This window comes from Phocoena sinus, chromosome 5 (genome assembly GCF_008692025.1).
Source record: "Phocoena sinus isolate mPhoSin1 chromosome 5, mPhoSin1.pri, whole genome shotgun sequence".
NCBI classification, from domain to species: Eukaryota; Metazoa; Chordata; class Mammalia; order Artiodactyla; family Phocoenidae; genus Phocoena; species Phocoena sinus.
The window spans coordinates 20,825,815-20,840,083 of NC_045767.1; the positions used below are offsets into that span (position 1 = coordinate 20,825,815).

Sequence of the window (14,269 nt, forward strand, 5' to 3'; positions counted from 1 at the left end):
TTTGGTATGGTTACATGAAAATGTTTAAAATATTTTCCAAGAGTTATGGTGAAAAAAGCAAATCAACTTTTTCTTCCTTCATTATTCATTAGTGGCTAGTTCCAAACCTAAAAAGTAAGGATATGCAAGGAAAGCAGAAAAAAAAAACCCACTAAAAGTCAGACCCATCTTCATCATGTAGCATGACCAAAGGTTGTTATTTTAAATAAATTATTCTTTGGAGTTTTTGATTATGTAAACTTGTGTATTTCTATTATGCTTATCTGGTTTATTTGGGGGTCAATTCTTTTAACATTTAAATTTGCTTGAAAAGGAAATATTTTCATTGTGATGGACAATAGGGCGTGAAATTTTGAAGGAGTGATTTCTGTTTCTTAAACTTAATTACTTGTTTTGTCATTTTGCCAGTTAGATGAGCTCAATAGGTCAAAATTAGTTTTTCTTTTCCCTAATCCTTTCTGACAGTCATTTAACCTGATTCATAGTTGTATTTTTAGGATCTAGTTAAATAAAGATTGTTCTTCTGGATCCACCTATATTCTGTGATCCTTTAAATCACAATTAGACAGACATTTCAGAACCACAGGAAACAGAAATTAGTTAATTAGTCTTCACCCTCCATTCTGTTCCCTGTCAGATTTAAAGCAAAGCCAAACTGAGATGTGTATAGTGCTTTCCTACTCCTGTGATGGGTGTGGTATCTAGATGGACTGAGCCATCTTGGATCCTGGAGCTGGCACTACTTGCTGGGTGATGGGAATGAGTACAGAGAGGTTTTGTCCTGATTAAGTCATAAACAAGCTCCTGGGGGAACGAGCTGTGTCTATTCAAATGAGAGACCTGTTTTCCTGACCTTTATATGACCTTCAAGGGATGAACATTAGAAGCCGATGAGGAACTCTGGTCATAACCTCTCCTAAAATAATTCCATTGGGTGTCCTCTACTAACAGCTCATCCAGTGATTTCCAAATTCTGGGCCACGACCACTTTGTGGGTCTTGAAGTAATTAACTGGGTCATGAATAGAATAGAACAGAACAGAACAGAATAGAATAGAACAGAATAGAATAGAATAGAATAAAAAATACAATAGAAAGTATGAGAGTAAGGGTCATTTAATGAAATAATACACGTGTGTGCGTGTCTGTGTTAGATTTTGATATAAAAATTATCTTTTCAGTCATGATCACACAGTTTGAAAGACACTGCAGGTCAGACTTTGTGCAGGTGAGATTTTATTAGACCTTAAAGAAAAGGACAGGTCTCTGTCTATAAGGAAATCAGGGATTAGGTTCTAAAACCATAATATACGGCATAAATTTTACGTAATAAAAGAAATCTTTGGCAATCTCTAAGAAAGGTGCCAAGTTGTACATTGAAAGACAGTGGCTCAGTAATTCCGTCACAACCACTTTTTCCTTCAACTTTGCATCAGATTTCTCTTCTTCAGGCGGGTTGTAGGTGAAGTAGTGGGTGGTTCATTTAAGGTGTTATATGTCCAGAATTGCCTGCCTATTTTTGTGTTCTAGAAGCACATGCACAAGGCTGAGATGCTCACACTAAGGGGGGCATGCATGTAGGAATTGAACCTGACAGAGGAAAGGAACAGATGCAGATGTTCCTCTGAAGCTCATGTAGTTAATGGCAAATCGCTTACCCTGTTTCAATTATTTTTCTTCGGTGGATGGTGGGATGGCATCCTACAGTTTCTAATGTAAGCACCTTATTTCTCGTACTAGACAGTAACCTTTGAAGATAGATGCTGTACTTTAATTCATGGCACCTGTTGACCACATTGTGCTTTGAATGTGGCAGACATTTTCCGAATGAATAAAAATTCATGAAAAAATTATCCCAAATAAATGATTTAATGCTCCTAGTTAAATGGTAGTTATGATACGAGGAGTGATTTCTCTAAATCTCTATTTGCAGTATGTATTGCATTTCCCTTTCTGAGCACTCCCTTTCTTGACTTTATGAGCATATCAGTGATCTAGTGATCCACTGAAGTCATGGTTGTGTTCCTTCTGCACTGGGTTTATCAGCCCGAGATAGCTAAGAACTCTTTAAACCTTTCATTTGAAGACACTGCACAGTTCTAATTTTCTGAACCCTTTCCTGGCTCTGAGTTAGATATTTCACATGTAGCTCACTTACTCCCAAATCAGTGATGGCCCTTTGTCCCCTGAGAAACTTTAGTAGAAGAACCTGCCTCCCAGCTTGCTTCTGCTTCCCCAGATTATGATTGAAGAGCCGTCAACTAAAGACTGTGCCTTGGTGTTTCCCTGAGCCACAGCATTGCTGCTGCCCTTCAGAGGTTTCTTCACCCCGGTTCCTGTGGGCACAGGGCCTTGCCTTCCAGGTCTCTAGCCTCTGACTCTTGCCTTGCACTTAAAGGTTCAGACTGGCTCTTACCTCCAGAATACTGCCTTTGTTCTTTGCTCTTTACCAGCCCAGCCCAACCCAGAGGTTGAACTCACTTTACTTGACATGCCTGATCAAGTGCACACCGGTAGCCTTCTTAAAACCACAAAGGGAAATGTTCTTTATTTTTGAATTAATTTTGTTTTCCTTCTTTTTCCTTTGTAGTAGACATCTTATGAAAACAAATCGCTAAAATCATACATGAATGCATGGGTAGTCAGTTATGCAGCTTAGGTTAGAATCCCCAGCACCAGCCACCCTCCCTTCTGCCTACCACGTTTCTAGGCCCCTTCCCAGTGAATAGCCTCTGGGCTTTCCCAAGTATTTTAACAACTGTACACGTTGTTGTACAAATTATTTGTTCATTATTACCACATCTACTACTATATTCAAAGGCAGGTGATCCTAGTAACCGGAGGGTATTTTGTAGACTGAGTAAAATTCAGTTTTTATCCTCAGCGTAATGCGGTTGACATACCTTAAGTCACTGTGATGGGCTGGAATAGGGAAGAATAGAAATGGGAAGGTGCGACCTGGAGGTGGTTGGGTGGCAGAGCTGGGAAGGTGGGGGGTAGAAGGTGGGAATGGTGACCATTGGAATGGAGAAGAGAGTGTAAGAAGAGACTCCAGAGTGTTAGGTTGGGAGGGGCGCTTTCAAATGCTGTAAGTACAGAGCACCTCCTTCGTCACCCTAGTAAATCGTCAGGAACTTCCACGTTCCACACGGATGTTTCTGGTAAGAGGATGTGCTTTTTGGGTGGAGCTTGGAGAAAAACACAAGGTCTCAGCTACCCATCTGGGAGAGAAGTACATTTAAATGTGAATGGTTTTATGACACAGATGTCATTCAGGAACTTACTTCTTTGCCTTGACATTATGACTTGGAGAGCATTTCAGGTAGATTCATATAAAGCTACTCATTTTTTATGACCATTACTATTTTGATACTTCAGTGAACATCCTTTTACATAAAACTTTGTAACTTTGCCAAGAGTATTTATGCAGCTAGATCTTAGGTATGGAATTTATGGGTCAGATATTAAGTTTACTTTAAATTTTGATCGCTCCTGCCCAACTGCCTTCTGAAAAAGCTCTTATTTTGACTCAGTGGTGATGAAAGTGCTCCTTTACCTGTGCCATCACAAGCATCTAAGTTATCAGCCTTTTTTTTTTTTCAGTCTGAGAAGTGAAAGGTGATGTTTCATTGCATTTTAGCAATGGTGGGTGAAATTCTTTTTATGTTTTTTTTTTCCATTTTTCTTCTGAGAAATGCTTGTAGGTACTCCTTGTCCTTTTTCTGCTGGCCTATTTGGCTGTTTTCTTATTGATTTCTAGGAGCTCTATAGATATTATGAATATCAATACTTTGCTGTTTTTGTTTCTAATATTTGTCCCCATCTATCAACTTGTATCTTTTGAATAAAGAAGTTTTACATTTTTATGTTTTCAAGTATGACATGGATTATGAGTTTTATGGCTTCTGAGTATTTATAGCTTCTGAGTTTTAAGTCTTATTTAGAAAACTTTCTTATTCTAAGATTATGCAAATACTCGTCAATGCTTTTAAACGTTATATTTCTTTTTAAATTGGTATTTTAATCCATCATAATTTATTTTTAGGTATGGATTGAAATATTGATTCATACCACTGCTATCACATTATTGAACGCCTCTCGTATAAATCTATTTTTGGACTCCGTTCTGTTCCATTTAATCTGTATTCCCTTGCAATATCAGACTATTTTAATAGTTGCGATTTATAATGTTTTTTAATATCTGTTGGACAAGGGCTCCTTTGTAGTTTTCCTTTTTCAAAATTCTTTTACATGGTGTTTTGGGAAGATTAACGTTAATAAGCAGATGTCTTATCACTGCTTCCTTTTTTTTTTTGCGGTACGTGGGCCTCTCACTGTTGTGGCCTCTCCCGTTGCGGAGCACAGGCTCCGGACGCGCAGGCTCAGCGGCCATGGCTCACGGGCCCAGCCGCTCCGCGGCATGTGGGATCCTCCCAGACCGGGGCACGAACCCGTGTTCCTTGTATCGGCAGGTGGACTCTCAACCACTGCACCACCAGGGAAGCCCCACTGCTTTCTTTTTATCTTCCTGGAAATCAGTGTCATATATTAAAAAACAGCTCCTCTTCACAAAAATTCTTCAAATATACCCTTGTTCTTCTGAATGGTTTGGTTCAGAAATGTTCAGGATAGAAAAAGCAGGAAATAAAAACAGTTCATTTTCCTCTATTATGATTAATTCTCCATTATCAGTATATTTCTTATTTTTTTCATGTATTAAAACATGGTATTTAGTATAACATGGAGATCCTTCCTTTGTCCCTTTCATTTCTATTCTACCTGAAATTCTACCAAGTTTGGTTGACTCGTTTCTCAGCCCAAAGGATCTATTAGAAGATTAAGTGAAAGAGGATTGGGGGGAAAAAAAAAAACTCAGGTTAGCTGTAGCCAGAAGACTTGGTGATGGTTTGTTACGCCCAGAGAAAACAAAAAACTTTAAAAATAAACTGTGACTCATAGAGCATGGCAAATGAGGGAGATTTAGCATGAGGGCAGGAAGTGTACTTAGGTGAACCCGCAATAGACAGGGTAATGAATTTTAAATGATGTTGATAGTCTTAGTGAATAGGCAGTATAAATTTGGAAGCTAAGTTAAAATAAATGGAAAATTATTACGTTTTTTAAAAAGAGACACTCTTCTCTCTTCTATAACAATTTGTATCAAACTAGAAAATGCCACAAACTTGAACCAATGAAAGCTAGAACTGTACAAATGAGAATTGTATGTTATCATTAAAATATGCTGACATGAAGTATTTTCAGTAAAAAATAAGCTTTGAACCTAATATCCCATATTGGGTGTTTTATATTTAAAATTAGAAACTAGAATCAGTTTAGAATCAGACTCTGATCTTTTGACTTTGTTTGCATCTGTATTATGCTGAAAATAGATATGTTTAGTGTTTATAAGGGTTTCAATTGAGAAAATGTTGACACTTAGGTAATTGGGTAGTGGTTTAAATACACACACACATAGACACACTGACATTTTACTTTCTATCTATCTATTCCAAATATTTGGAATCCTGTTCTCATCCTACTTCCTATTATCTGTTAATTTCTAGGGATTTATACTATAAGAAAACTATTTCCTGTTGAAGGACTGGTATTAATTTTTAGAGTAATTTTTGGATAGGACTGGAATTGATCCATTGTTGTTTGCTTTTCTGTTTGTAGTTGAGGAATCGGCACTCGTTTCTCTTTGGATGGCATATAAAGTTCAATGCAAGACTACCAGTTTATTTCACCATCTTGCCTAGCAAACAAGTTATCCACTAAAGGAGCTAGTATAGCTGCTATGTTGTGTTACATATGACTTATAAAAATTAGGAGGCCTCCTTTTGTGCAGAAAATTCTGCTTCACATTATTATGATCCATCTGAAAAGTTTATCTTCAGTAGTGAAGCTACAACTGTCTGTTATCTGGACAGTTTGTGAAGGGACATGGTTGCTGTTTCCAGATATTCAAAGAGCTTCATTTGGAAGTGAGAATAAACTTGTTCTGTATGGCTCTAGACTAGCTGTAGTAAATAGTGGCCATGCAGAGGCAGAACTTTTAAATTAATGGTCAAATCAGCTAGCCTGAAGAGTCATATGTTGAAAGCACTGTTTGCTACAGGTATCCTTGGTTACAAATATGAGATACCGTCTCTCAGCAGTATAGAAGGGGGGAAAGCCCCCTGAGTTGCCTTCCAAGGAAGACTTCATCTGAAAGCCTATGATTATTTCTTCTCGTAGCAAATTCCCTTTGCCTTGATCAGGGTATTACAGTTGGCCCTTTGTGTCTGCGGATTCCACGTCCATAGACTCAACCAACCGCGAATGCAAAGTATTTGGAAGAAAAATTCCAGAAAGTTCCAAACAGCAGAACTTGAATTTGCTGTGCACTGGCAACCATTTACATTGTATTAGGTATTATAAGTAATCTAGAGGTGATTTAAAATATACGAGAGGATGTGCATAGGTTATATGCAAATACTATGCCATTTTTTTGTTTTTGGAGTATAATTGCTTTACAATGGTGTATTAGTTTCTGTTGTATAATGAAGTAAATCAGCTATATGTATACCTATATCCCCTCCCACTTGGACCTCCCTCCCACCCCCTCCTATCCCACCCATCTAGGTCGTTACAGAGCACCAAACTGAGCCTCGTGTGCTTTATAGTATGTTCCCACTAGCTGAGCATCCTCGGATTTTGGTATCCTCTGAGGTCCTGAAACCAGTCTCCCACAGATATGGAGGAGGAGTGTCCTTAGGGCTGCGGGGACTTCAGTAGTTAGCCCCTTGAGGTTACGGTTTTGTACTAATGAGTTGTGGCTTTCAAGCAATGGAAAGGTTGGACTGGCTACTCAAGGCTGTACTCCATCTTCACTTCTCTGTGTAGCATGAGCTACCTTTTTCTGTACGGAGCTTAAAGAAACTGATTTCTTCAGTATTTCTCCAGTTTCTGTTCATTTTTGTGAGTCCTTTTAAGGAAGCCAGTTGTAAGTCTGACAGTAAAAATTTAATCCACAGACCTTGTAAACAGCCAGATGACACACATTTTATAAAACCTTAGGTTTATTATGTGACCCTGTGGGACAGTAATATACTTTTATATAGACTTCAATAATGAAATTTTTTTAAAAGAATAGTTCTAACACATGTATCTCTGGAATATTTTTTCCAGTTTTATTTTTCCTCTACTTATTTCCCCTGAATTTGTCGTAGTTTTCTTGTTTTGCACATGACTGAAAGAAGAAATGTCATTTCAAGTAATATTGCTAACTGTGGAGCTGTATATATTACTGATAGCCAAAGTTATTTTTAATTGTGAATGGGCCTGATGAAAATGCTAATCTGCTCTCATGAAATTAGTATTTGATTTGGTTGGCTAGAAATGTGGTAATTTGTTAACTATTGTATAAAAATTATGTTGTAAACTTTCTGAAGCATTCTTGAGACATTTTACTAGGTGTTAACAGGTAGTGCAACACATTTTCTTATGTATTTTCTACATCTGCAACAATAATCAGACATGGTGCATAAAATGATGTATTTCATAGTGCCAGTTCGTGGACTAGTTCATTTGTTACATCAGCAGATATTGGTGTCTCAGTGCCGGGCATTTAAAAGGAGGGTGTTCTGGGGCTCAAGGATAATGTGATGAATAAGTCAGTGGAAAGTTTGGAACCCTGTAGAGATGAAAAATTGAAGGATAAGACACCCTTTAAGAGGGTTAATTTTATTTGGTATTTGTAAAATATATCTTGGAGACAGAAGTCCTCTCTCCACAACTTGCAGGTATTTCACTACCACCTTACTTAAGTGAGATTGAATGCTGAGACTTTCACAAGTCATGCCATCACAACTCCGTGGTGTTGGGTGTTGGAACCTTTTTGACAAAGTATTTATTCACCTCGCTATGTACTAACAGCTTACTGCTTGAAGCGTGCTACTGACTTCAGGTCAGTATCTAGAAGTTGTGGCTTTGGTTTGGTTAACATAGGTCTAAGGCATTATGCTGTCCCAAGTTCTTTAATCATCAAGCCACTAAATCATATCCACAAGTTGTTTTGTCCTGTATTTGGAAAAAGAGAAAGAATGGGTTAGGGTGGAATATACTTTTGGAAGATTAAAGCAACCCTGTGTTCCAATTTGGATGCTCTAAAAATGAAAGAGTTTCTTTCTTTTTATAATGATATTATCTACTAATTGTAGAAAATTAAAACATCAAAGAAAGTTCTAGAGAACAAAGCAAAAACTCTGTCAAATACCACTGTCCACTTTACTGCGAAAACCCTCCTCAGTGTTTTGTAGAACATCTTCCTAGACCCTGTTCTATGTGAGTATGAATGTGCCATAAATGGTATTCTACTATATAATGCTTTGCATTCGGCTTTTGACACTCAAAATATGTTATGGAGACTATTCCATATCAAAGAAAAAATATATTTAATAGTCACTAGAATTTAGTTAACTAGGTTTATAACTGTCAATGGGAATTAAAAAAAAATTCTTTACTTTTAAAAAAAAAAATGTGCAAGGGAATTTCCTGGCAGTCCAGTGGTTAGGACTCCATGCTCTCACTGCCAAGGGCATGGTTCAGTCCCTGGTCGGGGAACTAAGATCCCACATGCCGTGCAGCGCTGCCAAAAAAAAAAAAAAAAAGTGCAAAAATTTGTCCGATATATTTCTATAAAAGGAATTGGTTAGTCAAGAGGTCTATGCACAGTTATCATTTTGGTAAATAGAGCCACACTGCCCCTCAGAAAATTTACATTCCCAGTTACCAGATGTGAGATTGCATGTTCTTACCCCTCAGACAACACAGAATGATATCTATCTTCTTCACTTCTGCCAGTCTGATAGACCATAGATAGTATTTTGTTTTAAATTTTTCATTCTTTAATTGCATTCATGACTTGAAGTATTAATACTGTACGTAATCTGACATCCCCGAGTTTTATAGCCAGTAATCCAGACTTGAAATATTCAGCTGCCTGTTGACATCTCTTAATAGTCATCTGAACTTGTCCAAAATCGAACCCCTTATCTTTTACCCAAACTTGTTTCTTGCTTGCTCTTTCATATATTAGTTAATGGCTAATCCATCCTACCATTGCTCAGGTCACAATTTTGGAGGCATGCTTGCTTCCTTCTTTCTGTGTCTTATGCTTCATATCCAGGTCTCTCTGCAAAACCTGTTCACTTTCATAATAGATCCAGAAGCCTCTGACTTTCCTTCACATTAGTGGCTCCCACCCTGGTATAGGTCTTAATCATCTCTTGCTTGGTTTATTGCTATTACTTCTCTAGTTTCTCTGCTTTCCCTTGTCTCCCTATATCCTGTTCTCAACACAGCCACCTTAGCATCCTGTTAAATGCCAAGTGACTCATGCCTCTTATCTGCTTAAAACCCATTAGGGAGATTTTATATTTCTCTCAGTAAAAGACAAAATTCCTGTAATGGCCAACCAAGCCCTACATGATTTGCTTCTCCCATTTCTCCACCGTCTCCCATTTCTGTGCCGCTTCCACTTAGTTCCTATCACACTGGCCTCCGTGGAGTTTCCTGCCTAGATCACCCAGAGGGAAACCTGCCCCTGTTGCCCCAGTGCAATCAGATCTTCTCTCAACTGTCACCTTCTCAGCCAGAATTTCCTTGACCACCTGTTTAAAATTGCTACCCGGGCTTCCCTGGTGGCGCAGTTGTTGAGAGTCCGCCTGCAGATGCAGGGGACACAGGTTCCTGCCCCAGTCCGGAAAGATCCCACGTGCCGCGGAGCGGCTGGGCCCGTGAGCCATGGCCGCTGAGCCTGCGCGTCCGGAGCCTGTGCTCCGCAACGGGAGAGGCCACGACAGTGAGATGCCCGCGTACCGCAAAAAATAAATAAATAAATAAAAAATAAAATTGCTACCGCATTCTCTGAAACATTTGCTGTCCTCTTTCCCTGCTTTATTTTTCTCTGTAGCATGTATCTGATATTTTATCATTTGTTGATTGTTCCTCTCTCTCTGCTAGAGTAAGAGCTCCACAATAGCAGAGACATTTCCCTTTTTTTACCCACAACTATATCCCCAGAATATAAAATAGGACTGGCATGTAGCGGCATGAAGTGCATATCATAGACTTGGCGCAAAATAAATAATCAATGAAATTTTAAGAGTGCTATTTGGAGGAGAGTCCTTTTGCCCTTTTCGGGGAATTTTTATATTATTAATTTGCTATAACTCTTTATATTAGTAATTTTAAACTTTTGGTTTATGTTGCAAATATTTTCTGTGTCACCGAATATTTTTGCCTTGCAGTTTTAAATTTAATGCTCTCATCTTAGTACCCGGTTTTCTGCCGTGCCTAGAAAGCCTTTTCCTACTCAAAAATTATTTAAATATTTACTCATATTTTCTTGTATATTTAGTGTCTTATTCTTCACATTTAAAAAAATTAAGCTGAATTGAAATGGGATTTATCTCTTGTAATGGGTGGGGAATAGACACAACTTAATTTTTCCTGAATATCTATACAGTTGCCTCACAACCATTTACTAAACAGTCCACTGTTCTTATACCAATTTGAAATGCCATATTTTCCTATACTGAATGTTCATATATCTTTGGTAATGAAGAAACCTACTCTTTGTTCTATTCTATTGATATGTTTATTCCCACCTATCATTTTAATATCTCTAACTAAATAGCACATTTGAATATCTGTAGTTTATCCTGAGTTTTAAGTATTTGTTCCTCCCATCCTTTTTCTATATTTTTCACAGTTGAAAACAGTCATGATAATCCCTTTCTCACTAACATTATGTTAATAGGTAATATTTACATCTTTAATATTATAGTGTCCATTAGACAAAGAAAATGTATAAATCTGTATGCTGTGAATAAAGTGACTTTTCTTTAAATAATTCCCTTTATTTTTATACCACAGTTATCATAACATAACCCATCAATTATAGATTTGCTTTATTTTAATAAGAGGACATAGTTCAGTTTTTTACATATTAGCATTTATGAGCATTGTTATCTCGCCATCCGTGGTAGAATAGAATTTTACTTACTGATTTGTGCCCAATGGGTTAATACTGATGTGTAATGGAAAACAGGTGAAGTGAGTAAGCTGTTTTTACTGTTGTTTTTTGTTTTTGATGTTTAGATCTAGCAGGTGGATTTCTGTTGTTTCTTGTTTACACATAGATTTTTGTCTGTCATGGATTAATGGTGCTTCCTACATCTATGCTGCTTGACATTGGGCAAGTTACTGAAACTTTTTGAGCCTTAGTTTTCTCATCTATAAAATGGAGACACTAATGGTATTTTCTTTATCAAATTGCTATTAGAATTAAGTGAAATAATTCATGTGAAGTGTTTAGCATAGCATTTGATCCAAAATAAATACTTAATTAATGATACCTGGTGTTAATTATAACATGAGTAAATGTTCTAGTTTAATTTTGGGGAAAAGCAGCACTTAGGACTGAAAATTATTTGAAGCTAGTCAGTGAAGTTGAGGGAAAAGGGTGGAAACAGCCTCTCTTATTATATAGTTCCCTTTGTCTGTGTTGAAAATGTTGTACCAGCGTAAAGTCTGTCCATTGATAAAGGAGGTTTAGTCTTTAGATGAATTACGTATCATTTCACTCTGCAAAGTAGATTCTGAGAAATCTCAATGTGTATTGAGATTAGCATTTGAGATTATAGGAGCAGTTTCCTTTACTGTTTATCAAGTTTATAATTAATTAATGTGAGAAGTTAAAAATACAGTCCTTTTTTTCCCATGAACACAGCCTATTTGTGTTCCCAATTTTACGGGGGAAGAATGTCACCAGAAGGAACAGGATATTGTCCACCTTCACGTCTTTCCTGGTCACCATCATGAATCCAGGCTCCAATTATTGTAATGACTAGTTGATTCTAGAGAGTCCTGACTCACTGTTTCTTTCATCTGCAGACCCACTCTGAAGAGAGGCCTTTCCAATGTGAGGAATGTAAAGCTTTGTTCCGGACCCCATTTTCTTTGCAGAGACACCTGCTTATACATAACAGTAAGTCACAATCCAGGCAGTTGAGGACCAAAGGAATTATATCATATTTTGTTCTTATAACCTTTGAGAATGTAGGCATCACAGAAGCGGACCTATAAGTAGTTATGTAATCTGCTTTTAAACTTAAAAAGGACCGATAACTGCCTTTCCCCTTTTTGTCCTTTATCCTTGATTTATTTTCCCACAGTAAGATTAATCATTTTATGAGACATTTTATTTTATATCATTTTTCCCACTATTAAAAGCCGTGTATAAAAACATGTTCAGTAAAATGTCCTTGAAATTTGTTCTGAAACAGACGTTTTTGTTCCCTTTTAAATGTAATGATTAAGGAAACATGCCTGACTCTTTAAAACATGCAGATATCTGGCATGATTTTATTAGCTCACAGGCTTTTAAAATTGGAAAGGGTCAGAGTAAACATCTAATTTAACCTCTTCATTGGAGGGGAATTGAGAAAATTGAGACTCAGAGAAGGGTTGCACAGCACTGGGGGTAGCATCCAAGCCTGTTAGTCCTGTGTTTTTCCTGCCTACTCCACTGCCTCTGATTTCTTACTTCTTTTGGCAAGGGAATTTTTGGTGGGGGTAGTGGGAATTAAGTTATTCACGTATGTACCATGAAGTCTGTCTAGCAGTTACACTGAGAGCTGATTTTAGAATACCACAGTTTTTAGCCATGTCACTTTATTCAGAGAAGAAATTGTTATTGCTAAACAGAGTTCTAAAGTGGGTTCTGTGTTCAGATTTTGAAGCAACCAGAGATTTACTACTTTACTGTATCTAAAGTTAAATAAAAATGGTATAACATAAGTAATAACTTCCTTTTAATTTGACTTGTTTAATCAGTAGAACATCCTCTAGCATGTAGTTTCTAATGCTTATTAAATTTTTAATATTTCTGAGGAAAGCAAAACAGTCTTGACATTTGATTGTACAGATCTTGGAAGAAATGTTCTCTGGTCACGTCAAAGTATCTAAAATGCAAAATAATAAAGATACTAAAGTTTTTATATTTATTGAGTGGTAATGATGTGATGAAATGCGTCTTTTCCTATAGGAAAGACAGTGCTGAGATCTCATGTCATTCTGTATTCACCTTACAGCTCTGGAGAAGTTGTTAGCACCATTTTCCATTTTCCTTATAAAGAAGAGCTATGCATTTAAGAAATAAAATATGTCATGTAACAGCAGGAATTTCCATCCCATTTCACTGTCATTTGATAAAGAAAATGGCTAAAATAGAGAGGACAAAAGACTAGATCTTGTCTTATACAATAGGAAAGTTAAAACCCATTTAACTTCAAAACATGAGGATTGTTTTAGAAACTTACATCAGCACTGTGGCTCCAAGTATGAAAAATAAGATGTCATAATTATTTTGGAAATTATTGTTATTTCCTAATACACTGAAAACCAAAAGGCAGGTTACTAGCTAGCTTCTTGGTTTTAAGATAGGGGAAAATCCTGATAAATTTAAGGTAAAGAAATCTGATAAAATCTCGTATCCGAATTTTAAAGTTCTGATAAACTTAAAACAAAAAAATCTGGAATTAAAATACGAAAGAAGAAAGGTATGGACTTCCTTGGTATAGCTTGAATAAGATTTTTGTACAGGAACCAATACTTTGATCCACTTAATAATTTAATGGAAATACTTTGATAGGAGCAATCGTGGAGTATTTTTTTCCAGTGCCTGAATAGATTTGGTATTATTAACATTTACAATTTTATGTCACTTGTCCTTTTACTCTCACTGGTTATACATTTTATACAATATCAATAAAATTTTAAATAAATCTAGAAAGATATATGAAGACAAACTAGGTGACAACAATAACACCCTGCAACAAAAAAGCACAAAGGCAACATATAAACACAGCTCTCAGAATCTATACAGTTCATGCATGGTTTGGTATGACTTGGTTTCAAGTATCGAATTTCAGCAACTCAACAACTTCCTTAGAGACTTTAAGAGAATTTAAAGAGCCATACTTCTGTTTGAAAAGACAAAGGGAGGGTAATTTGCCTTTTCCTTTTTATTTTCGTTCTTCTTGTCATTCCTTCCTTAAATTTGGTGTGACGAACTAATAGGATCTTCACATTTCTAAATTTATGTTAGTTAAATGGAGGGAAGGTAGGAGAGCTTGGTTGAAATTGAGGTAATCTCTTCTTTAGATGTAGACAGTTACCTGCATATTTTGTCTCACAGTGAATATAATTTTTGAATCTGTGCT

General features: G+C 36.7%; 1 protein-coding gene across 2 annotated transcripts in view; it reads left to right on the forward strand.

The window, feature by feature from the left end:
- The window catches only part of PRDM5 (PR/SET domain 5), a 209,615-nt gene that overhangs the window by 109,647 nt on the left and 85,699 nt on the right, over positions 1-14,269 (forward strand). For both annotated transcript variants that reach the window (XM_032633777.1, XM_032633779.1), the window contains exon 11: positions 11,940-12,033. In XM_032633777.1, coding sequence (XP_032489668.1) covers positions 11,940-12,033 — 94 coding nt within the window. The remainder of the gene's footprint in view (positions 1-11,939; positions 12,034-14,269) is intronic.